This window comes from Staurois parvus, unplaced genomic scaffold (genome assembly GCF_062004578.1).
Source record: "Staurois parvus isolate SC_StPar_1 unplaced genomic scaffold, SC_StPar_1.0 ptg000670l, whole genome shotgun sequence".
In the NCBI taxonomy this organism is placed as follows: Eukaryota; Metazoa; Chordata; class Amphibia; order Anura; family Ranidae; genus Staurois; species Staurois parvus.
The window spans coordinates 2517932-2542421 of record NW_028318466.1 but is presented as its reverse complement, the minus strand read 5'-3'; the positions used below and the strand labels follow the sequence as shown (position 1 = coordinate 2542421).

The window sequence follows — 24490 nt, the reverse complement described above, 5'->3', positions numbered from 1 at the left end:
GATGCAAAGCAGACTCGGGTCGGTAAGATCGTGCTCGCACCTCATTTCAGTGTTGGCGCCTTGAGACTGAGTCCAGGTCTATAGTTAGTTAGTTAGGGTCTCTGTTTGTGTCAGGCCACAAGTGTTGTTACTGATCATTGGAAGGACTCCACAACTTAAAGTGACATTTCACATTGGAGAGCTGATAAAATCCTACAAACTCAAGCCAGACTGACGTTTTGCTCAGAAGGAATACTCAGGCATGTGCTACAGGACCTGTTATGGGAGAGGGAATACTGTAGACTTGTGTTAGATTGTAAGCTGTTGTGCTGCACCGCAGGCTAGCCCATACCATACACCCATACACTGATTCCTGCTCTTTTAGGGTAATAACAGGTAAGGTGTGGCAGCTTAGTTGTGCCCGCCAGTAGGTAAATTACTTCACTTTCTACCTTCATCCATCAGAAGGCGCCGTGCTGTGCAGCACAAGGGTCTCCGCCTTTGTGCTGGGTGTATGTAAATTTATTGTATGTTCCCAGCATTTGTGGTTTTGTTTATTTGCCACATCTAAGTAAAATTCTGTTGTGGCAAAAGCTGGTGTTGGGGTTGCTTTCCTCGTTCGTGACTTCACTGTATCCTGGGGAGCCCACCCCGGTACACGGCTTACAGAAGCACTGAACTTCAGTTAAGGGCGGGATTAAATACTTCCCAGCAGCCAGTGTTAGATGCAGCCTAATTACTCAGATAACCTGGCTCCTGGGAGACACCCAACAGGTGACCCAGGTACTGACACAAGTCCTGACAGGTTGCCAGGATTCAACAGTTTGATGGCACAATAAATATAATATTGTTGGGGCATACTTTTCTGTTAAGCTGAACAGACAGAATAGCCCTGATTGCATACATTAGTTATGCCTTAAAAGGAATCTGTTCATATACAGGTGTTCTCTAAACGAGACTGACATTGGGCACATATTAACCGCTCCCACCCCACCCCAGACATGACTACTTACCAGGGGCGGACTGACCATTTGGAAACTTGAGCACTGCCCGAGGGCCCAGGGTCAGTAGGGGGCCCCATGAGATGCCTCTGGTAACTTTTTCATAGGCTTTTTTGAGTTTGGGCAAGGACACAGCGGCCCCATGATCCCCTATTGACCGGGGGCCCCATGAGTTGTCAGTCCGCCCCTGCTACTTACCCAGTCAACTCATCAGCTTTACAGAAGAAGTTAATATTTGCAAGTGAATCTCTGGATTTAATGATTATTTAGACATGTGGTTTTCACCAAAGTTGACCTTTCCTTATGTATCTATATTAATCCAAATTGACAGCTTTGTGACGGGCTTACCTATACAAAACTGCAGTGGTAGCTGAACTTACTGCTGTCTTGTTCCTCTGCTGTTTGAGTTCCAGCAAAAACGTAGGAGCATATTTATAAAGCAGTGAATCTGACATTTAGCAAACATTCTCTGCAGGAGAATCTTCCCAGTTCATGTTTTTAAATGACAGTGATTTATTCTATCTCAGAGAATGTTTGAGTAATGTTGCATTCATTGCTTTATAAATAGATGCTGTAGTAATTCCAGGTATGGGTGGACATACTGTATATGCAGCCCACCTTCCACAATGCAGCACTGGTTGTCCAGTTACCGATCTGAATATATGGGGGCAAAGTTTATGTACCATACAATTCTGGAGCTGCTGTGGTAGATGCCAGTAGTGGGAGAGGAAGGCAGATGTAAGAACAGGCAACACATGAGTATTACTATGCAGTGGCAGTGACAGCTTGATTCCTTTATTCCTTCCTTCTAATCAGTCCCTTTAAATACTAATTTTTGAGAGTATCCTATTGCATTTGTAACATTTCTCTATTTATTGCTGTTTCTAGTTATATGGAACTACATGATACGAATTTATAAACATACTAGCCCCACTTTTTAGTAATTCTAGAAACTGTGGCTTACAAAAACAAATGACCAAAATGTTCCCACATAATAAACTTGCAAATGGCGTGCTGGAATCTGACAGTGCATGAGAAACTTTATAATGTTATGTTGGCATCTGTTTTTTTATTGCTCTATTTATAGATTATTTCACATCAAAAGACTCAATTTGTACATTTTTTCTGGTTACTTTATAGTTGTCTGTTCTTTTACAGAATTTAGAGTTTTATAATCTTGAAGGATTTGAATATTTAGATTTATTCTTACTATTTATTTCAGGTACTTATATAGTGCTGTCAATTTATGCTGTGCTTTACATATTGTACAATCACATCTGTCCCTAACCCTCAAGGGGTGTACAATCTAAGGTCCCTAACCTACATTCATACACATACTAAGGCCAATTTAGACAGGAGCCAATTAACCTACCAGCATGTCTTTGGAGTGTGGGAGGAAACTGGATGACCTGGAGGAAACCCACACAGGCACAGGGAGAACATGCAAACTCCAGGCAGGAGGTGCCATGGCTGGGATTTGAACCAACGACCCTAGTGCTGCCAGGCGGAAGTGCTAACCATTTAGCCACTGTGCTGCCCCCGAAAAGTAACAAAAATGCTTACAAAATTATCATTATATGTTTGTTATATTTAAGAGAAAAACATGTGTACCCCATTCTACCCCTGAAATATAGCTGTTTGAAATGTAGTGCTATCCCCAGACTAGCTGTTGAATTGTTTTGTGATTTCTATGCACTGCTGAAGATGACGCACCTCGCTCACCCAGCACTTAGCCATTTAGCAAGTGTTCTTATATACTCAATAGGACAACAGTTACATTACTCTGAGAGTTCTGGTTAAACAGCTGTAGTATTCTGACTAAAAGAAACTAACATAACTGAACTGCATTTACCTAGCAACAGCATATAAAGACAGTCTTAACTTGCTTTAACAGTACTAATTTTATCCCTCTTGCCAAAAAAACAACATTGGGCAGTAAAGTTGAGGCCCTTAACCGCTTACCCACCGCCATATAGCAGATATACTGCAACATAGTGGCCCAGGTGCGCAACATCACGTATATGTACATGATTTTGCATTTCCGTGTAGGGGGCGCCCTGCCCGCGCCACCATTAGCATCCGCTGATGTCAATTACCGGGTCCCGGCCGGTGATTACTGGCAATCACCGATCGGAAGGAAGACTGTTTTCTTTACAGTCTTCCTCCCTGTCAGCTCAGGCACACTGCTCGGGATGGCTGTGACAGTGAAGCACACCCCCTAGTAAAACACTCCCTACACACAGTGAACCCTGTGATCGCCCCTCACATTAACCCCTTCCTGCCCAGTGTCATTAGTACTGTTTTTTTTAGCACTGATCACTGTATTGGTGTCACTGGGGATGTCAGTGACACCTAGTTAGTTCCCCTCCAGTGTCAGAATGCCCACTACAGTCCCGCTAAAAGTCGCTGATCGCCGCCATTACTAGTAGGGAAAAAAAATCCCAGTATCTATACCGCCATTTGTAAATGCTATAATTTTCACATAAACCAATTCATTTACACATATTGGGATTTTTTTTAGCAAAGACGTAGCATAATACATTTTGGTCTAAATTTATGACAAAATTTATTTTTTAAATTTTTTTACTGGACATGTTTAATAACAAAAAGTCCAAAATATTGTTTTTTTCTCAAAATTGTCGTTTTTATGCTTATAGTGCAAAAAAAAAAAATGCACAGGCAATCAAATACCACCTAAAGAAAGCTCAATTCATGGGAAGAAAAAGACGTAAATTTCATCTGTGTGCAGGGGTGCATGATCACACAGTTGTCAGTTAAAGTAACGCAGCATTGTAACGCAAAAAATGGCCTGGTCAGGAAGGGGGGGGGGTAAATCCTCAGGAGGGCAAGTGGTTAATGAAAGCACAGCAGTTCTCAGCAGTCAACAGATTAACTTGTATGATGTTAGCCTCTTACTAGTCCCATGCCACCCTTTTCTGGGGCTCTAGACATGTGTGTGTGAATCAGTAAGGGTCTATTTCAAGTCAGACAAAGACAGAAGTTGCTGTTATCTTTCTCTCTCTCTTTCATTCCTGCTGAGACTGTCCCTCTTTCCTTCCTTACAAATGGTGGGAATTCTCTGTAATACAGTCTAATCTCACCAGGCATGCAAATTACACCCTCCCAGGGAGAAGGTTCTCAGTCTCTCTGCTTCTCTGAGTTTTCACCCGATTGTGGTCAGCTATGGCAGTCCATCCAGCAGCAGTAGAATCTCAGTCTCTTTCCCACTCACCTGCTTGCTTCCAGGACCATCCACCTCACATGCAGCATTTCACAGAGTATGATGGCATTAGCAGTCTCTGATTAGCCCTCTTCTCTTGGGCAGGTATCTGCAGCAAACTCTGGCTGCACACAAATGTTCTTCCTTTACTGCAACCTTGTGGGGTTCTCGATCAGCTGCTCAGCACAAGAAAATGGTTGCAGCAGCACATTATCCTCACAGTGGCTTCTTGCCTGCATTCTACAGGCTGGTGGCATGACAGTGCTCCCTTTCAACAGTTCACTGTCCCCTTGCTCTGTTTCATCCAGTCAATCACCATCCTCCAGACACAGCCAAGATGGCTGCCCCTGTACTGGAGAAAATCCATAGATGAGCATTACAAAGTGGCCTCCTTAAAGATGGCTGCTGCACTTCTTCATTAATGAATATTCAGTTTAACCCTGTCCACACTGCAGAAGAATACTACAGCAGCAACAAAAGGAGAAGTTCCCCAGCAGTTATCAGCTACAGTCCAGGTTACAAAAATCAATACTATAAAGTTGTAAGGCTGTTACATGCTCAGACCTGTTTAACTTGTCAGGCATGACACTTCCCACTCTAAGAAATTCATCAAAACTAAATTGATTACTAGAGTCCCAAAAAAAGCTGAGCAAATATGAATTGTAGTTATTCTTAAAATGGTTAAAGGACCATAATTGTGAAATTATTGTTTTCTGGCTAGGTAGATGAGGTTAATATATGTAATATGTAAGTAATATGTAAATACGTATTTTGTATTTTCATTCCTTTCTGTCAATTTGTCTTAGACAACTTTCTTTGAAGGTAAATGCTGGAAATATAAAAACATCTTTATATTCTCACATTTTTAGTGTTTTTCTGCAAAGAAAGTTGTCTAAGAGAGGTTGCAGTGACAGTGGTTAAGCATACCTATTATTCGCAGCTTAAAAAACAAAGAAATGTTACTGCATCACTGAGAGTATTATGGTATGTTACAGCTCTGGTCAGCTTGGTTTGTAGGCAAATTAGGACAAGACTATAAATAATGGCATTATAAACTAAAAACACATATCATATGTTATCATGTGGAAGCTGCCATTGCGGACTTCCTTCTGAAAAAGCAAATGCCTGGCTGTTTTTGGCTCCGATAGTTTGAGAACCTGGCTTGGGACAAATACGCTGACCTGAAGAATCAAAATGATGTCAGAATTTATAATATACTTACTTTTTCCAAGTCAGTGACTTGGAAGGAAATAAGGCCACTGGATTAGCAAAGTAGCCAGGGAACTCTCAGAAAATATATCAATGGCAGCCTTCATATTTCTTTAATAAAGGGTTATTTTATAGTTATCTGTCAAACATCTAATAGGGGTGAGCAGATAAAGTACTACCATTTTCCATTTTGGAGGTGAAAATGACAATTTCTTTGTACCCATAGCTATACACTCACATTCTTTCACATTCCAGTGGGATGCCTTCTGTCTTTCACATTCAATTCACAGGACTCATACTTCTATGAACATATTAAAAAGTGTCAATACCAGTGTATTTCTGCATTACAGCCAGTGGTGTATTTACGGTGAGGCAAACAAGGCGTTTGCCTAGGGTGGCAATTTTTAGAGGGGTGGTGCCACTCCCTGGAAAAAGGGACCTGGTGAGCAGGGGCGGACTGACCCATCAGAGGCTTCTGGGAGGATGGAGCAGGATGGAGTAAGCAGGTCCAGTCCTGAGAGGAGATAGAGAATGGCAGGGAACGAGAAAGCCAAGGAAGGAGAAGGACACTTCCAGAACTGGTGAGAGATCTAATGGCAGGGATAGGCAATGGTTAGGCAGATGGAGATTGGCTGTGGCGGGGCTAAGGAGGGGAGTGTTTGGCAGAGAGTGGTGGCAGCGGGGCCTGGAGGGTTGTGTGTTTTGTGGAGAGGGGTAGCAGGGTTCCCAGGGGGTGGTTGGCCAAGAGTGGCAGTGGCAGGGTCCAAGGGGGGTGATTGGCAGAGAATGACAGCAGCGAGGCCAGGGGGTGGGTGGTTGGTGGCAAGTGGCAGCGGTGGGGCCAGGGGGTGTGGTTGGCAGAGAGTGGTGGCAGCGGGCCCTGGCAGTTGTGGTTGGCATTGAGTGGAGGCAGCGGGGCCGGGGTGTGGTTGGTGGAGAATGGCAGGACACAGGGGGGATGTTTGGCAGAGAGTGGCGAGGCAAGGTGGGAGTGTTTGTCGAATAGCGGCAGCGAGGCCCGGGGGGGAAGGGTGGTCGGCGGAGAGTGGTGGTTGTGGGGCTTGGGGTGGGCACCCAATTTTAGTGTTGCCTGGGGCAGCACAACAACTAAATACACCACTGATTACAGCATACACTTTCTGCAATAGTGAAACAAAGCTTCTGAGATCAAATAAAATTTCTGGTATTAAGGTGCTATTTCACTTACAACCATTACCACGAACCCACCCGCCCACAATGTTGCAGCTAATGCAAAAAGCTGCACCACTATTTTACTTGTTCCAAATTTCTAAATGCCAAAAGATCAACATGTTTGGCCTCTGTCAGAGTCTTTCTCAGATTTAGTTATGCACATTTAATCCTTGTAGGTCAATGGGCAGGGCAGCAAGGTAAAGGGGGCATGGTCAATCCTACAAATGTATGCTATGATATGATAACTTTTTCTGATTTTGTTTTCCTCCTCTGGCAACCACTAATGGATTACCTCTCCTTTCTTTTGCTTGTTGGTCTGCACAGTTAAAAGCAGATATGATTCAGGGGTGGACACACCATTTAGGCAGCAGCTCTAAAAGGACCTTCTGGGATTTCAAGCCTAATTTACTGGATATTGGTTGCATGGGTGCTGGGACCTCCTGACACTGTTCTTCTTGGACATGGCTTACGTTTATCTATTTTTACTAATCTCATTATATCTCTTGTTGATATGCTTGTAACCATCTATGACTGGAATCAATACTAGCGCTATGCATGTGTTAATTCACAGGAACCACACACAGCAAAGACATTGTTCTAAGAACACGTATTTTGTTGCTCCATATGTAAGCAAGGTTAATACTGGTAATTCCTTCCAGCTGTGTGTTTAAGAGGCATGCTCTGCTTTATTTGTAGCACAGTTTCATGTACCATCTTGCTTCATTTAAAAGTTAGAAATTGCTGATGGTATAAAAAGTAAGTTTAATATACATTGCTTAAAAAATGCCTACACATACCTTCAGCAGTTTTCAAAACCTCCAAATTCTGGTCCATTTCAATTGTGGAAATTTGCCCCTCCCCAGCTTCTTGCTTATTCCTACTGGTCAGTAAGGCAGTACATCATAGTGGTGGACCAGCAGGCATGTGTGGAAGTCAGGAAGGAATAGGCTACCTTTGACACTACCATGAAATGTCAAAGCTGATGTACCCCAGATTTAGGAGTAGTAATGAGGAATTGGAGATTGCTGGAGACCTGGGACTCCAAATAAACGCCTATGTCTTTTATTATCCAGTAGAAGCAGTATATCCTTTGGAAACCGTTTGCTGACAAACTGCAGATCTTTGAGAGAGAAGCTGAATGTTTTCATTTTTGTAAGAAGAGTGGGATTCCTAAATTACCTTGTAAGAGGCCTAAATGCCATTTTACTACGGTAGTTCATTGAGTTCATTACATATAGAATCATTGGTCTGAGGCAAACATCTGTCCAAGTATAGATCTGATCTGAGTAAAATCTTGATTTGTACACATCAATATACAGGGGTTAGACAATAAAATGGAAACACTACATAATTTACAGGTATGAAAGTGATGACGTTTCGCATTGAAAGAGGAAGTGGTGTAACATTCCTTTGCTTCCGCTGTGTGATGAGACACCTAGCTAACTGATGGGAAGCCTCACTTTCGTCATTCACTGCGTGTGCTGCTAGTACTACAAGGTCATGTCAGAGCTTACTGAGCTTCAAAGAGGGCAAATTGTTGGTGCCCACTTAGCTGGTGCCTCTGTAACTGAAGTTGCCAATTTCTTTGCCGTGTCGCGAAGAACAGTATCAAAGGTTATGACGGCATATACAGTTTCAAGAAAAACATCACCTGATAAGCATAAGCACGGTCAATATGGTAAACTGACCGAAAAGGACATTGCACAGGATTGAGACCCAAAATAAGAAACAACTACTGCAAAACTGACTGCAGAGCTCAATCTCAGTCCCATGAAAACTGAGATTGAGCTCTGCAGGCACTTTTGCGGTAATCGTTTTTCACATTTTTTCACATGACAGCAGTCTCTGCCTGGTCCCGGGCATTGATGAGTGTGATCCATGCCAAAAGGTGCCCAGCATGCAGAGCATGTGACCCGACCCACACTGCCTTGCATAGTCCTAGAACCCCATGAACTTATAGCATGGAATGGACAGTAGGCATACACCAGCTCCGCACCACCCGCAAGAGCACAGGAGTCACTGCTGGCAGGGCACATAGCAGATCTCCTCCTCCCTGCCCAGCAATTCCCTTACAGGCATAGCCTTAATCTCCAAAATGTGTACATGGCTACTGCAGATATGTTGCCATTGCGATCTAGGAATTTCACAGGTCAGAACTGCAACATACCCGTACAGCTACACACTGTGCAGATCAAGGATGTGTTTTAAAGAAATGTCAGTTATGTGCTGTGTGGGGAGGAGGAGCTCTGCTGCCTCTTGTGCCCAGGCTATATGCAGTGTGGGAATTGGAGGAGGAACTCAGCAGGCCAGGCAAAACATCCATGGGTAGGGACACATCTGAAATTTGGGGGAGGACACAGCCCACCCCAGCACCCCTTAAATTCAGCCATGATCTCTACAGGGTTGTTTGATGATTTCACCAGTTATATTACTACTAGAGATGAGCGAATCGAACCAGGTGAAGTGGAATTTGTTTTGAATATCGGGAAAAATTTGATTCGCATCGAATCCGAATTTTAGCCAACTTCGGGTGCACGAATCGAATTTTTCCCGATCAGCCGGCAAAAGTGTCACTGCAGAGAGCTCCGCTATTTCTGACAGTTCTGACAGTTCATTTACAGCGGTTGAAACATTGTATCTATTTGTTTCCATTTAGGATACAGATGTTTTTATTCGGAAATAAATAGATACAATGTTTCAACCGCTGTAAATGTGAAGGAACTGTCAGAGAACTGTCAGAAATAGCGGAGCTCTCTGCAGATACACTTTTTGCTGTACTGGAATACTTCTTCTTTTCATTCTTCTTCTTCTTTTCATTCTTCTTCTTCTTCTTTTCATTCTTCTTTTCATTCTTCTTCTTCTTCTTTTCATTCTTCTTCTTCTTCTTTTCATTCTTCTTCTTCTTCTTTTCATTCTTCTTTTCATTCTTCTTCTTCTTCTTTTCATTCTTCTTCTTCTTCTTTTCATTCTTCTTTTCATTCTTCTTCTTCTTCTTTTCATTCTTCTTCTTCTTCTTTTCATTCTTCTTCTTCTTCTTTTCATTCTTCTTTTCATTCTTCTTCTTCTTCTTTTCATTCTTCTTCTTCTTCTTTTAATTCTTCTTCTTCTTCTTTTCATTCTTCTTTTCATTCTTCTTCTTCTTCTTTTCATTCTTCTTTTCATTCTTCTTTTCATTCTTCTTCTTCTTCTTTTCATTCTTCTTCTTCTTCTTTTCATTCTTCTTTTCATTCTTCTTCTTCTTCTTTTCATTCTTCTTTTCATTCTTCTTCTTCTTCTTTTCATTCTTCTTCTTCTTCTTTTCATTCTTCTTTTCATTCTTCTTCTTCTTCTTTTCATTCTTCTTCTTCTTCTTTTCATTCTTCTTTTCATTCTTCTTCTTGTTCTTTTCATTCTTCTTCTTTTCATTTTTCTTTTCATTCTTCTTCTTCTTCTTTTCATTCTTCTTCTTCTTCTTTTCATTCTTCTTTTCATTCTTCTTCTTTTCATTCTTCTTTTCATTCTTCTTCTTCTTCTTTTCATTCTTCTTCTTCTTCTTTTCATTCTTCTTTTCATTCTTCTTCTTCTTTTCATTCTTCTTCTTCTTCTTTTCATTCTTCTTTTCATTCTTCTTCTTCTTCTTTTCATTCTTCTTTTCATTCTTCTTCTTCTTTTCATTCTTCTTTTCATTCTTCTTCTTCTTCTTTTCATTCTTCTTTTCATTCTTCTTCTTCTTCTTTTCATTCTTCTTCTTCTTTTCATTCTTCTTTTCATTCTTCTTCTTCTTCTTTTCATTCTTCTTCTTTTTCTTTTCATTCTTCTTCTTCTTTTCATTCTTCTTTTCATTCTTCTTCTTCTTCTTCTTTTCATTCTTCTTTTCATTCTTCTTCTTCTTCTTTTCATTCTTCTTTTCATTCTTCTTGTTCTTCTTTTCATTCTTCTTGTTCTTCTTTTCATTCTTCTTTTCATTCTTCTTCTTCTTCTTCTTCTTTTCATTCTTCTTGTTCTTCTTTTCATTCTTCTTTTCATTCTTCTTGTTCTTCTTTTCATTCTTCTTTTCATTCTTCTTCTTCTTCTTTTCATTCTTCTTGTTCTTCTTTTCATTCTTCTTCTTCTTTTCATTCTTCTTTTCATTCTTCTTCTTCTTCTTTTCATTCTTCTTCTTCTTCTTTTCATTCTTCTTTTCATTCTTCTTCTTTTCATTCTTCTTTTCATTCCTCTTCTTCTTCTTCTTCTTCTTTTCATTCTTCTTTTCATTCTTCTTCTTCTTCTTTTCATTCTTCTTCTTCTTCTTCTTTTCATTCTTCTTTTCATTCTTCTTTTCATTCTTCTTCTTCTTCTTTTCATTCTTCTTCTTCTTCTTTTCATTCTCTTCTTCTTCTTTTCATTCTTCTTTTCATTCTTCTTTTCATTCTTCTTCTTCTTCTTTTCATTCTTCTTTTCATTCTTCTTCTTCTTCTTTTCATTCTTCTTCTTCTTTTCATTCTTCTTTTCATTCTTCTTCTTCTTTTCATTCTTCTTCTTTTTCTTTTCATTCTTCTTCTTCTTTTCATTCTTCTTTTCATTCTTCTTCTTCTTCTTTTCATTCTTCTTTTCATTCTTCTTCTTCTTCTTTTCATTCTTCTTTTCATTCTTCTTGTTCTTCTTTTCATTCTTCTTGTTCTTCTTTTCATTCTTCTTTTCATTCTTCTTCTTCTTCTTCTTCTTTTCATTCTTCTTGTTCTTCTTTTCATTCTTCTTTTCATTCTTCTTGTTCTTCTTTTCATTCTTCTTTTCATTCTTCTTCTTCTTCTTTTCATTCTTCTTGTTCTTCTTTTCATTCTTCTTCTTCTTTTCATTCTTCTTTTCATTCTTCTTCTTCTTCTTTTCATTCTTCTTCTTCTTCTTTTCATTCTTCTTTTCATTCTTCTTCTTTTCATTCTTCTTTTCATTCCTCTTCTTCTTCTTCTTCTTCTTTTCATTCTTCTTTTCATTCTTCTTCTTCTTCTTTTCATTCTTCTTCTTCTTTTCATTCTTCTTTTCATTCTTCTTTTCATTCTTCTTCTTCTTCTTTTCATTCTTCTTCTTCTTCTTTTCATTCTCTTCTTCTTCTTTTCATTCTTCTTTTCATTCTTCTTCTTCTTTTCATTCTTCTTCTTCTTTTCATTCTTCTTCTTCTTCTTTTCATTCTTCTTCTCATTTTCTTCTCATTCTTCTTCTCATTTTCTTCTCATTCTTCTTTTCATTCTTCTTTTCATTCTTCTTCTCATTCTTCTTTTCATTCTTCTTTTCATTCTTCTTTTCATTCTTCTTCTCATTCTTCTTTTCATTCTTCTTCTCATTCTTCTTTTCATTCTTCTTCTTCTTCTTCTTTTCATTCTTCTTTTCATTCTTCTTCTTCTTCTTCTTCGTCGTGCCCCGTGACTGCCCAAATGAGTGAAGTGTGCGGTGATTCTAAGATCGACGGCACTCATCTGCATGTCATACTGACTGACAGTATTATTTCTCTTCCCCAGCAGACTCCAAGGGCATTTAAATTAAAGGTACAGTGTTCTGCACTAATATAAAGGCTCTCTGAAGCCTAGAAACCCTTTAAATAAGTTAAATTCGCGGCGAATAAATTTGCATCGAATCGAATTTCTCCCGCAAATTCGGCGAATCAGCCGAATCGAATTTTTGAATAATTCGCTCATCTCTAATTACTACTAGTAAGTACTTCAGATCACATGAATTTCTATGGGAAAAATGAAGCTTTGGTAATCACTCTGTAATGATAGGTCATCATTATAGATTATCCGGTCAAGCCAAAAGATTTTGAGATAGATAGCTTAATGGAAATTGGCTAGGTTTAAACAATAAATTATGTCACCTCCGTGAAATCCAACAATATGAAACCAGTGGTGTATTTTGTTTTTGTGCTGCCCTAGGCAATACAATCATCGGGTGCCCCCTCCCCTACAATTTAAAAAAAAAAGGAAAGAGAGAGGGAGTTTATATGTACTTTGAAGAAACCTTGGGCTTTATGCACATGGATGTTTATTAGCAAAAAATCCCTGGAGCTTTCATGCACCCGGGGAGCAACAGGTGCTGCATACACCTGCCAATATATGTGAATCACTTCTGCACCGGCACTTACCTAAGCACGCATCATATTTTCCCCAACATAAAAATGGCACATTTGGGGAAATACGCCATATGGGCAAGCATGGGAAACACTGACAAAAAAAAGACATCTGCAGCTCCCTGGGCTTGGGAAATTTTTCAAGCTAAAAATTTCAGTGTTCATGAGACTTTAAAATAAAGATAAATCAAATAAAACAAAGGGCTATCACTGGCTTCTTTAAAAAAGATACCAGGGATAGCAAAGTCTAAACTCCAACGTGTTTCAGTCAGTAAGTGAATATATATTAGAATGACAATAACTGGCCTGTATCTCCTGTTCTTAAAAATAAAATCTTTTTTTTGGAGAGGGGAGAGAGAGATATGATGGAGAGAGATACAGAGAGAGAGAGAGAGAGAGAGGAAAGTGATGGAGGGAGGAAGAGACAGAGAGGAGGGGGAGCGAGAGAAAAAGGGGGAGAGAGGCAGAGAGAGAGGGAGAGAGAAAAGGGGAGAGAGAGAGAGAGAGGGAGAGAGAAAGGAAGGGAGAGGGAGAGAGAGAGAAACGGAGGGAGAAGAGAAGGAGAGGGAGAGACAAAGAGGGAGGGGGGGAGAAAGGGAGAGGGGGGAGAGGGAGAGACAAAGAGGGAGAGAGGGGGAGAGGGAGAAAGGGAGAGAGAGTGGGGGGAGGGAGAAGGAGAGAGGGGGGAGAAAGTGGGAGAGAGGGGGGGGAGAAGGAGAGGGGGGAAGGGGGAGAGAGAGAGGGAGAGGGGGGGAGGGAGAAGGAGAGGGGGGAAGGGGGAGAGAGAGAGGGAGAGGGGGGGAGGGAGAAGGAGAGAGGGGGAGAGAGAGACAGAGAGAGAGAGGGGGGGAGGAGATAGAGGGAGAGACCTAGAGAGAGAGGGGGAGAGGAAGAGATAGAGGGAGAGATAGAGAGAGGGGGGGGGGGAGAGACAGAGAGGGAAGGAGAGAGAGAGGGAGACAGCGAGAGAGACAGAGGGGGGGGAGAGGGAAGGAGAGGGAGGGAGACGGGGGGGGAGAGATCCCAGGTTGCAGAATATGAATGGCATGTCCATCCTTCCTCCTTCTGGGAGAAAAAAAGTCTGTCACAAACATCTTACCTTCCAGAAGAAATTACGCCCCAGACTCTTGTACCATTGTCATTTGCGATTGGATGGTTGTGACAGCTAACCAGGCAAAAAGCGGATTATTTAATCACTTCCGGGTGCAGGCAAAGTAATGTCCTATGCCACATTTCCATAACTAAGTCATTGCCTCTTCTATATCAATCCTCTGTGCAGGCCAGGTCTTTATTTTAATATTTTAATTGGCGGGAAATGTAGTACAGGACATTACTTCGAATGCAAGCGGAAAGCGATTAAAAAGTCAACTTGGCTTGGAAATTTTTTTTTTCTATTGCCACAAAATGCCCAGGGCTCCTCTCTGCTTCCATCCCCCCATTGCTGAATTTGATGGGCAGGAGTACTTTGCACTGCTCAGCATCTGAAGCAGCCTGGGGAAGCGCCCCCCCCCCCCCGAAAATGCCACCCAAAGCCCAATGCCTAGTTTGCCTCATGGTAAATATGCCTTTGTATGTAACACTGATTCATATACTATTGAAACAGTACTCAATTGAAAAAGGTTAACACATAAAACATGTTTTACTGCATAGCTTATGGGTTGCATTTGATTTAATCCTACCAAACCCTTCTCCAACATATCAACACCATTATCCTCCTGAAGCCTAGTACAGCTTCACTGTAGTAACTCAATTAAACATGAGCGGGCAGTTGGACACTAGTGATGTCTATGCTTTTATTCCAAGTATTTACTTGTCTGGTTATGTCATAGATGACCATTCACTGTGTACGTACAGAAATCAATCAAACATGATTGAGTGGGTACTAGTATTGTCCATGTCTTTATTCCAAATATGTACTTGTTTGATTATATTGTAGATAACCATTAGCCATGTACATATTTACTTAGTATATGATCTGAGCTTCATGAAGGATAGCTAGACATCCAAAACATATCATAACCAAAGGAGCTACTGTAGTAAGTGATGACATGACTATGTAATAAAGTCATGGTAAAGATCTTGTTGCTCATTTATTTGGAGAAGAGAGCCCAAAAACACTGTTCTCCATATTTGGTATGGCTCTGCTGTACCCAGATGTACCCAGTCTATCCCTTAACCTGGCAGTTGATTACTCCTGCTCGCCTCTGAAAGATGGTTCTAGAGATTGAGTAGGAGGGCTAGCCACTGGGCTATAAATATTTATCTGACCTTAGCCAATCACTGGGAAGGGGTGCTTAGAAGGTGTCTGGGGGAAGATAAATGTTTGAACAGGTTTGTTCAGAGCTCTATTCTCCTGGTGTCTCTAGCCTGGGAGGCAGCTGTGTTACTGGGATGCTGTGGCTGCTTTGCCTTAGTATGTGGATGGCTGAGGGCATGGAGAACCTGGATTTAAAGACATTTGCTATAGGACACTACCTTTGGTAGCTGGGTTGGAGAAGGACCCCTTTTTCACTGAAGAGTCACATGGAAGCTGGTTGGAGACAGCTGTCCTTGGGCATTGTGAGTAAGTCCTTTGCCTAGGACTACAGATATGCATGTGTTTTGAGGATTGGAAGGCAGAGTTTACTATATGGACTGTGACTGCTTATACAGAGTCTCAGATGAGCTGTCTATCCCCACTACCTTCAGCAACATTTAAGGCTGCTGATAAAGGATTTTTACTCGAGAATCTGTCCTCTTGTTCCTGTGTTGCATTTTTGGAGCATCATGCACCCACATCCCTTTCTCCTGTTAAATTACTGCAAGAAATCTACAAAAATACATCCCCTAGACTGAGTTTGTGTTTGTCGATGTGCTTGGAACTGGTAGCCTCTGAACAAGTAGGGGGGATCTGGGTCATTTCCAGCGGCCCTTCCGGGAATGAGTGCTACAATACTTATAACAACATGTAAACACATTTGCTATTTGAAGCTGCAGCCAGACATAGGATAATGCAGCACACCACAAACATGTATGGTATAATTTTGTACACTATGCGGCAAATGCCATAGATCAAAAACAAAATCTGAGTAGCAAAAGCAAAGTTGTACAATCCTGGGCAATTGAAGTGTTTGGCAAGACTGATGGAACGAACGCTCAGATGGCCACAACTTTATATCGCCACAGCTCCCAACTTTCTAGTTTTAACAATCATTATGCAAAGGAGGGTATTAAATATAACTGGCCTCCACCCACCTCTTCATCCACAGTATGTGGTGTGATATTATGTTCTGTGCTAGCAAACGTTATTGTGTTACATAATTTCAAATTGTTCTTCTCACTTATTTTAATCCTTTTTATGACTGATGTCTCAGTACTAATTGTAATACATAGAAACGTGTTGTATGTCATTTACATTTTTCAAAAAAATGTTTTTGGGAAAAAATTGCTATTGTATTTCCAAAGATGTGACTAAAAATAATTTTCAATACTGTAAATATATTATATATTAGCTGGTGTCTTAAATGGAATGTAAAAATTGTGTGAAATGTACCTTTTTAACAAAAAAGCTTTCAATGCAAAAAAAAACAGCTACAGGGCTTTCTTCTGGAGCTATGGAACATTCTGAGATCACACGTTCCTGTAAATTGTAATACATTATTAAAAAAAAACAAGTATATACAGACTTTCTTTACTTTCCAGGGTTGCCTCCCACAGTAGTTTTCCCAATTCAAATGTTTATTTGGTTTAGTCCAGAGTAAACATAATATAGTGCTATATGATATTCATATATGGAAAGGAAACATAGGCTTTTAGAAGCTGACTTCTTTATAAAGTCAAGATGATAATAAAGTAATAAACTCCACAGCAAAATAAATTCAGTATTGGTTTCATATAAAAAAAAACACATATTTACCAAAGTTTGAACCAAAGGGAGGACAAAACTTAACCAATACTTATTCATGATTAGTTTAGATTTAAAGCAACTTTTATCTCCCCCAAAGCCAAATATCCTGATTTTCAACAGGCACTGGTGATATAGCCAGTGCCTCACAGCTACCCTCTGGAAAGGCTATGTCATCAGTGCCTTCCAGGGAGAACTCACCTGATCTCATATGTGCCACAAGGGACTTGGCATGTTTTGTTGTTATTCTATAACAATAAAACACTTCCGACTCGTTCTCATGTGTTTAAACACTGATGGTGTCATATGTGACAAAACGCGTAGGGTGTATCCTGGTGTGATGTCACCACGCTTATGAGGCCACCATTGGTATGTCTCCATGGGAATTGTAGTTTGTTTGATGTTGATCTCTTCCTATGTTTTTGTAAGTGCTTTTAACAGTTTTAATAAGCTATATATGGATGACTTTACACTATGCCAGCCTTTTTTGAGTATCAGTTCGGGGATATTTATTTATATCTGCGAAGTGGTAGCTATGTAGTCCAACACACTGACTGCAGATCGGTGGATGCATATAATGCTGATACATTCAGAGTCAAATTTTTTCTGGTAAGCTCATTTGTTTGGAAAGGTGGTTTGATCACTGGATGGACCACATATGAAGATTATTTGAATACTAAGTGTTTTATTGAGTTTTGAATGATTGATGTTCACTGCTACAACTAGATTGTAAGCTCTAATGAGCAGGGCCCTCTGTTTCTTCTTGTACCTAATTGTATTGTAACTGTAATGTCTACTGTCATTTTGTAAAGCACTGCGCAAACTGTTGGTGCTATATAAATCCTGTATAATAATAATAATAATAATAACTAATATTGTGAAATCTTGTTTTCTACTCTCAGCTATCAGCTAAGTTAGCAGAGTTTTAATATGGTCCAAACACACTGTAGTATGTGTAATAAACATAAAATATGAGTCTGTTTGAAATAACAAAACAGAGGTGTCCATTCCACTGTCCATTTTTGTTGCAATGAAAACCAATACCAAAAACTGTAAGTTAAAGCAGCACATCATACAACAGTAAGGTGGATGGTAGATGAGATATACTGTATGTTTACTGAATCAGGGTAGGGACAGCTTAAACCTGTTTATATAGTTACATAGTTAGTTTGGCTGAAAAGAGACAAAAGTCCATCTAGTTTAACCATAAAAAAAAGATATAATCCTATACCCACAGTTGATCCAGAGGAAGGCAAAAAAACCCAGCAAAGTACGATCCAATTTGCTCCTTCAGGGGAAAAAAACCTTCCTGATCCCCCAAGTGGCAATTGGATATTCCCTGGATCAATTTTACCTATAAATAGTCATATTCTGTATATCTAGGAAATAATCCAGGCCTTTTTTAAAGCAATCTACTGAGCTGGTCAGAACCAACTCTTAAAGGAGTCTGTTCCACATTTTCACAGCTCTTACTGTGAAGAAACCTTTCCATAATTGGAGATTAAATGTATTTTCCTCCAGACATAAACAGTGCCCCCTTGTCCTCTGTGATGACCTCAGGGTGAACAGCTCTACACCATGTTCACTATATGAACCACTGATGTATTTATAAATGTTGATCATATCCCCCCTTAATCTATTCTTCTCAAGAGAGAATAAATTCAATTCCTTTAATTTTTCCTCATAGCTGAGCTATTATCATATATTGGTTTCTCTTCTGTGCACTTTCTTCAGTTCCCTAATATCCTTTTTGTGAATTGGTGCCCAAAACACCAATTTGTTTCATGAATCACTTTGGCTATTGCAAACAGAGATCATTTTATTGCTTCTTGAAGAACACAAAATATAATGAAAAGATTAATATACTTTTTAATGTGAATCTAAAAATGTTCAACTTCTTAGGTAGCATGTGAAGACATTTATGTTTTTTAAATGTTAATGTATATATATATATATATATATATATATACTTTTTTCTTTTTACATTACAGATATCATAAAAAATGGGACACTGGAGATCACTTTTATCCGTCTTACTCTTTGGATTTACTGTTCATTTAACAAATACACAGAAAACAGGTATGCATTTGTGTTTCATATAATAAACAATATATATATTGCTTTATATCCTGTTCTTTACCTCTAGTCATGTTTAATTTGTTCTCTAGGTCGCCCCTCTGTCCTATTCCATCCCATTAAATGATCCTCAATTTGTGTGGTGAGTTTGAGTTGTCACCAGAACAGCAAAAGAGGGGGGATCTTGTAGTGGGACGTGAAAGAAAATCTCCCCATTGAGGAGTGATAGAAATGAAAACTGTACAGGTGTTTTAACAATTCCCTACTTTATTCAAAACTTAAGGAAAACATTTTGGCTTTGTATATAATCTATATAAGTCTATATGCATTATGTATTTGTTCTGTATGTTTGAATAATTTGTTTAGCCTGTTATGCCATTTAAATCTTCAATTTCCTTGGGATGCTAAACTGTGTCATGGCCTTAGGCATTTTTCAAAATATCTAGCTGTTCATATTCTACATTCATCATTGTTAACACGTAGTAAGAAACAGATACTATTAAATAACTGCTGTCAAATTGGCTTCCCAGGAAAACACTTATCAACGTGCAAATGACATTTTTAAATAAAACCATTCCATTTTTATAACTTGATCTATTTTTGTCTCAGTGAGTTCATCATTGAGTCTCTGTACTTCTCTCTGCAATGCTGACAGAATATGGCTGATGGAAGGAGCTGGCTCCCTATAAAAAAACACAGCACCCTGCCTCAGTACTTCTCTAATGAGCCCTTATCCTTGATTCAAGCAGTGGGCTGACCCATGGGAGAAGTTGCAAATATCAAAAGCCCATGATGGGAGGATGTCAGTGTGGAGGTATGAGCATTCCTAGGCAAATGGCATTTACATACAGACCATCCTGGTTGATGACCACATGGGATTCTTAGACTAAGAAAAATATTTTCAGTGCCAGTTGGCCAATTTGACCAATTTAGAGGCAAATTGCTTTTAGGTCTAAGGGAGAAATCCTGTTGTTAATTCTGGCCATTTTTAGGGCTAATGGGCAAACTACTGGCAAAATGCATAGCAAACTGGACACTTCCATGGGGGACCTGTACCAAAAAAGTTTTTAAAAAATACTGTACAGCAGGGAGAGGGTCTTTTCATGCAGCAAATCTTTAACCCCTTGGCGCCGGCGCCTCCCGGCCCTTTAAAGGTTTCAAAAGCCAGGAGGCGGGGTGGGGTGGGGTTTAGAGTCATGTGACCACCGTGACACAATCACGGCAGTCACATGATCAGAAAAGGTCCCAGACGCCGGGAGGCCACACATTTGCGTTCGGCCAGCGCCAAGAGGTTAAAGTAACGTGCTTTAGGGATGTCTTAAAGCTGGGTACTGTGTTATAGAACTGTATGATTTTCATGGACACATGCAGTGATAGCATACACTGGCAGTGCATACAGGTGAAACTCGAAAAATTTGAATATTGTGCAAAAGTTCATTTATTTCAGTAATGCAACTTAAAAGGTGAAACTAATATATGAGATAGACTCATTACATACAAAGCAAGATAGTTCAAGCCATGATTTGTCATAAGTGTGATGATTATGGCTTACAGCTCATGAAAACCCCAAATCCACAATCTCAGAAAATTAGAATATTACATGCAAGCAATAAAACAAGGATTGTACATAGAACAATAACGGACCTCTGAAAAGTATAAGCATGCATATACAGTATATTCAGTACTTGGTTTGAGCCCCTTTTGCAGCAATTACTGCCTCAATGCGGCGTGGCATGGAAGCTATCAGCCTGTGGCACTGCTGAGGTGTTATGGAAGACCAGGATGCTTCAATAGCGTCCTTCAGCTCTTTTGCATTATTCAGTCTCCTGTCTCTCATCTTTCTCTTGGCAATGCCCCATAGATTCTCTATGGGGTTCAGGTCATGCGAGTTTGCTGGCCAATCAAGCACAGTAATCCCAAGGTCATTGAACCAGGTTTTGGTGCTTTTGGCAGTGTGGGCAGGTGCCAAGTCCTGCTGGAAAATGAAGTCAGAATCCCCATAAAGCTTGTCTGCGGAAGGAAGCATGAAGTGCTCCGAAATCTCCTGGTAGACAGCTGCGTTGACCCTGGACTTAATGAAGCACAGTGGACCAACACCAGCAGATTACATGGCTCCCCAAATCAACACAGACTGTGGAAACTTCACACTGGACTTCAAGCATCTTGCAGTGTGTGCCTCTCCATTCTCCCTCCATACTCTGGGTCCTCGGTATACCAAATGAGATGGAAAAGTTGCTCTCATCAGAAAAGAGGACTTTGGACCACTGAGCAAAAGGCCAGGTCTGTTTTTCTTTAGCCCAGGTAAGACGCTTCTGATGTTGTTTGTTGTTCAGGAGCAGCTTGACAAGAGGAATACGACATTTGAAGCCCATGCCCAGAATCCGTCTGTGTGTGTTGGCTCTTGATGCACTGACTCCAGCCTAAGTCCACTCCTTGTGAAAGTCCCCAACACTTTTGAATGGCCTTTTCCTGACAATCCTCTCCAGGCTGCGTTCATCCCTACTGCTTGTGCACCTTTTTCTTCCACACTTTTCCCTTCCACATAACTTTCTATTAATGTGCTTTGATACAGCACTTTGGGAACATCCAACTTCTTTTGCAATTACCTTTTGAGGCTTTCCCTCCTTATGGAGGGTGTCAATGATGGTTTTCTGCACAACTGTCAGGTCAGCAGTCTTTCTCATGATTGTGATTCCTACTGAACCAGACTGAGAGACCATTTAAAGGCTCAGGAACCCTTTGCAGGTGTTATGGCTTAATTAGCTGATTAGAGTGGGACACTTTGAGCCTAGAATATTGCACCTTTTCACAATATTCTAACTTTCTGAGATTGTGGATTTGGGGTTTTCATGAGCTGTAAGCCATAATCATCACAATTACGACAAATCACAGCTTGAACTATCTTGCTTTGCATGTAATGAATCCATCTCATATATTAGTTTCACCTTTTAACCTCCTTAGAGGTTTTCCCGAGTGTAGCTTGGGGTAAAATTTGAGTACCAAGAGCGGTAACCCCGAGCTACACTCGGGCTTACCATGCGGCGTTGCTCAGGGGGTCCCTGCAGAACTTACCTTGTCCTTCGCTCACGCGATGTGTCCCCTGCAGCGTCCCCGGCCATCTCCTCCGGCTGATGCCGGCATCTGGCTTCCGTGTTCCGGTCCCTGTGACGTCGGGACGTACGGGCGCCGGAACCGGTAACAAATTTGAAATTTAAAAAAAATTTCATTTTTGCTGTCATTGCTGTTTCAATGCATTTCACATATATTTTGTTCCTACTGCTTTGTCCTGTGCCCTGCCTGCATTTTGACTGTTCTTTCTGCCTGGAAATTTAGAAAAGTCCATGGCGTCCAAAAAGCGTCCCTTTACGTCAAAAGTGGTTTTAGACCAGCTAGAGAACAGCGATAGTAAATCAGAACCACTTGCAGAACTGAGTGATAATGATTCGTGGGGAAATTCGTCATCAGACACTGAAAACGATTTTGCGACTTTGCTCAGCGATGTGCGAATTTGCCTCTGTATTTCAAATTTCAGTGTTTTTGGTTTGATTATATTATTGAATTAAATTTATTATTATTATATTATTATTTTTTATGATTATTTATTAAATTATAATTTATGATTTCGTGTTTCAAGTTTTATCATATCCGGAATGTTTACTAGACTCTTGTTCATACAGATTTCAGTGAGTTATTCCTAAAAATGACAGCCTACAAACTACATATTTCCATGCAAAAAAATGGTACCGCTTTCAGCACAAAAAATCGGAAAGAACCATACCGCCTAGGAGGTTAAGTTGCATTACTGAAATAAATGAACTTTTGCACGATATTCTAATTTTTTGAGTTTCACCTGTATTTGACTCTGGAATAGATTTTTTCTTCTGCAATTAACTTGGCTTACATACAAAAGCAGGTCTGAATAATTATTTTAACAGCATCACATGTTTTTTCATTATACAGTGATAATCCCACTTTAGCTGTCAGATAGAAATTAGCCAATAGGTAGCTGAGGCTGTCCCTGTTCTCGCTGTGCTGATGCAGAACTGTCCTCCGACTGGACAATTGCTATCAAACTCTCATTAATAATTAGAAAAGCATATTATAAAACACAGGAATAAATCTGGGGGGGAACTTTGCCCCCCAAGATTTTATTTGTGCCCCCAAGGTCTCTGAGTGTGCATCCACTGATCCAAAAGCCAGTCTGATGAAGACAGTTGATGTAAAGAGGCACTCTGAGGGGGACACTCCATGTAAGAGAGGCACTCTGATGGTACCCAGGGGTCTCTCTAATGGAGATTATTGATCATATGTAAAGGGACACTCTGATGGGGATACCTGATGTAAGTGGGCTTTCTTATAGGCACCTCATGTTAAAGGGGACTCTACTGAGTAGTCTCATGTAAAGTGGAACTCTGATGAGGACTCTTAATGCTAGAGACATATGATATAAGGGGACACAGTTTCTGTTTAATCACCTAATCCAATGACAACCTAATATATAATAATGTTTTCCGAGTTGTGACAACCTAATATATAATAATGTTTCCATAAACATTAGGATAAGGATCCATGACCCTGTTTTTGTGGTCCAGTTAAATTAAATATGAAACACGAATAGGACTTCCTGTGGTATCTCTGAAAGGCAAACAAAGGCTAAACAGCTGTGTACATATAAATCAGCTGTGTTCCTGATAACTACAATTCCTTTCTATGCACAACCATGTTAATATACTGTAATACATCTTGTAAAATTATTTTTACTGCTTTTTCTTTGCTCACAAAATATACATGATAAACTCCTATAAACAAACTTTAAACATCTTTATTTCACTTTTGCCATTGCTCTTTAATGCTGGAAAGGGTATATAAAGATAAATAATATCATCCTTTACTGGCTAATTAAAGGGAGATTATCTGATCTTATTTTGCTGTAATTCTTTGGAGAAATACATCAAACATGCATTCTCCAGACAAGTACTAGATTTATTGGCTTGTTACTATTAAACCTTTGAGGATCATTTATTTTTAAATAAATGTGTCTACTTTCAGAAATATCTTTTAACAACCAGATATTTTAGGAATTTAACCATCTTTGGAAGTTTAACTTTGAATTATAAATCTTTACTCGTTTATTGAAGGATACAGGATTTACAACTGAAGAACCTTACTTACATTTTACCAAAAACTCAAAATGTCTATGACCACATTCAATAGTAAATATTAATGGATTTTTGTACTTACCATAAAATCCTTTTCTTGGAGTTCATTGAGTGGCAAATGATTCAGAGATAATTGGTTTATACTGCCCCCTACATGAGGATTTGGAAACTGGAAAACAAAAAAACAGAAAAAAACAGTGACCAGTCTGGTTTAACCCCTCCCAGCAGGCTTCAGTTTTTTCCAAGTGTCCTAGGAAAATGGATACCTTTTATTTTCTGAGAAACATTTAACCATTTTTCTAAATTACTGGCTTTTTCAAGATTATTTTTTCTTCAGTCAGGTCCTCATCTACAAACTGTTTGAGCTTGTCTTTTTATGCTGTTATCTGATTGAGTCTCTATTTTCCATCTGCCTCTGTTGGGTTTGGTAACCTTCTTGGTTGTAAGCCAGGACTATTTCACCAAAGTTTTTTTGAATTGAATAGACTGGGAAAGGGTTAGCATATGTAGGCATGTTAGCATTTTATTTACTGTGTTGCACAACCCTCAGTTGGACTGCTGTTGCAATTGTCCCTGAATCCTGTATCCCTCAATGAAAGAGAAGAAAAACTGGACTTTTGTATTCACCATAAAATCTTTTTCTTGCAGTCCATTGAGGAACACAGGCCACTGTGTTTATGATCCTTGCTCTTGGTA

At 39.8% G+C, this 24490-nt stretch overlaps 1 protein-coding gene across 1 annotated transcript in view; it reads left to right on the top strand.

Moving 5' to 3' along the window:
• Window positions 1-18548: 18548 nt before the first annotated feature.
• LOC149447777 (collagen alpha-4(VI) chain-like) overlaps window positions 18549-24490 on the top strand; it is a 194016-nt gene continuing 188074 nt past the window's right edge. The window contains exon 1 of the mRNA XM_089652063.1: window positions 18549-18638. Within this exon, the coding sequence (XP_089508189.1) occupies window positions 18563-18638 (76 nt within the window). The 5' untranslated portion in view covers window positions 18549-18562. The remainder of the gene's footprint in view (window positions 18639-24490) is intronic.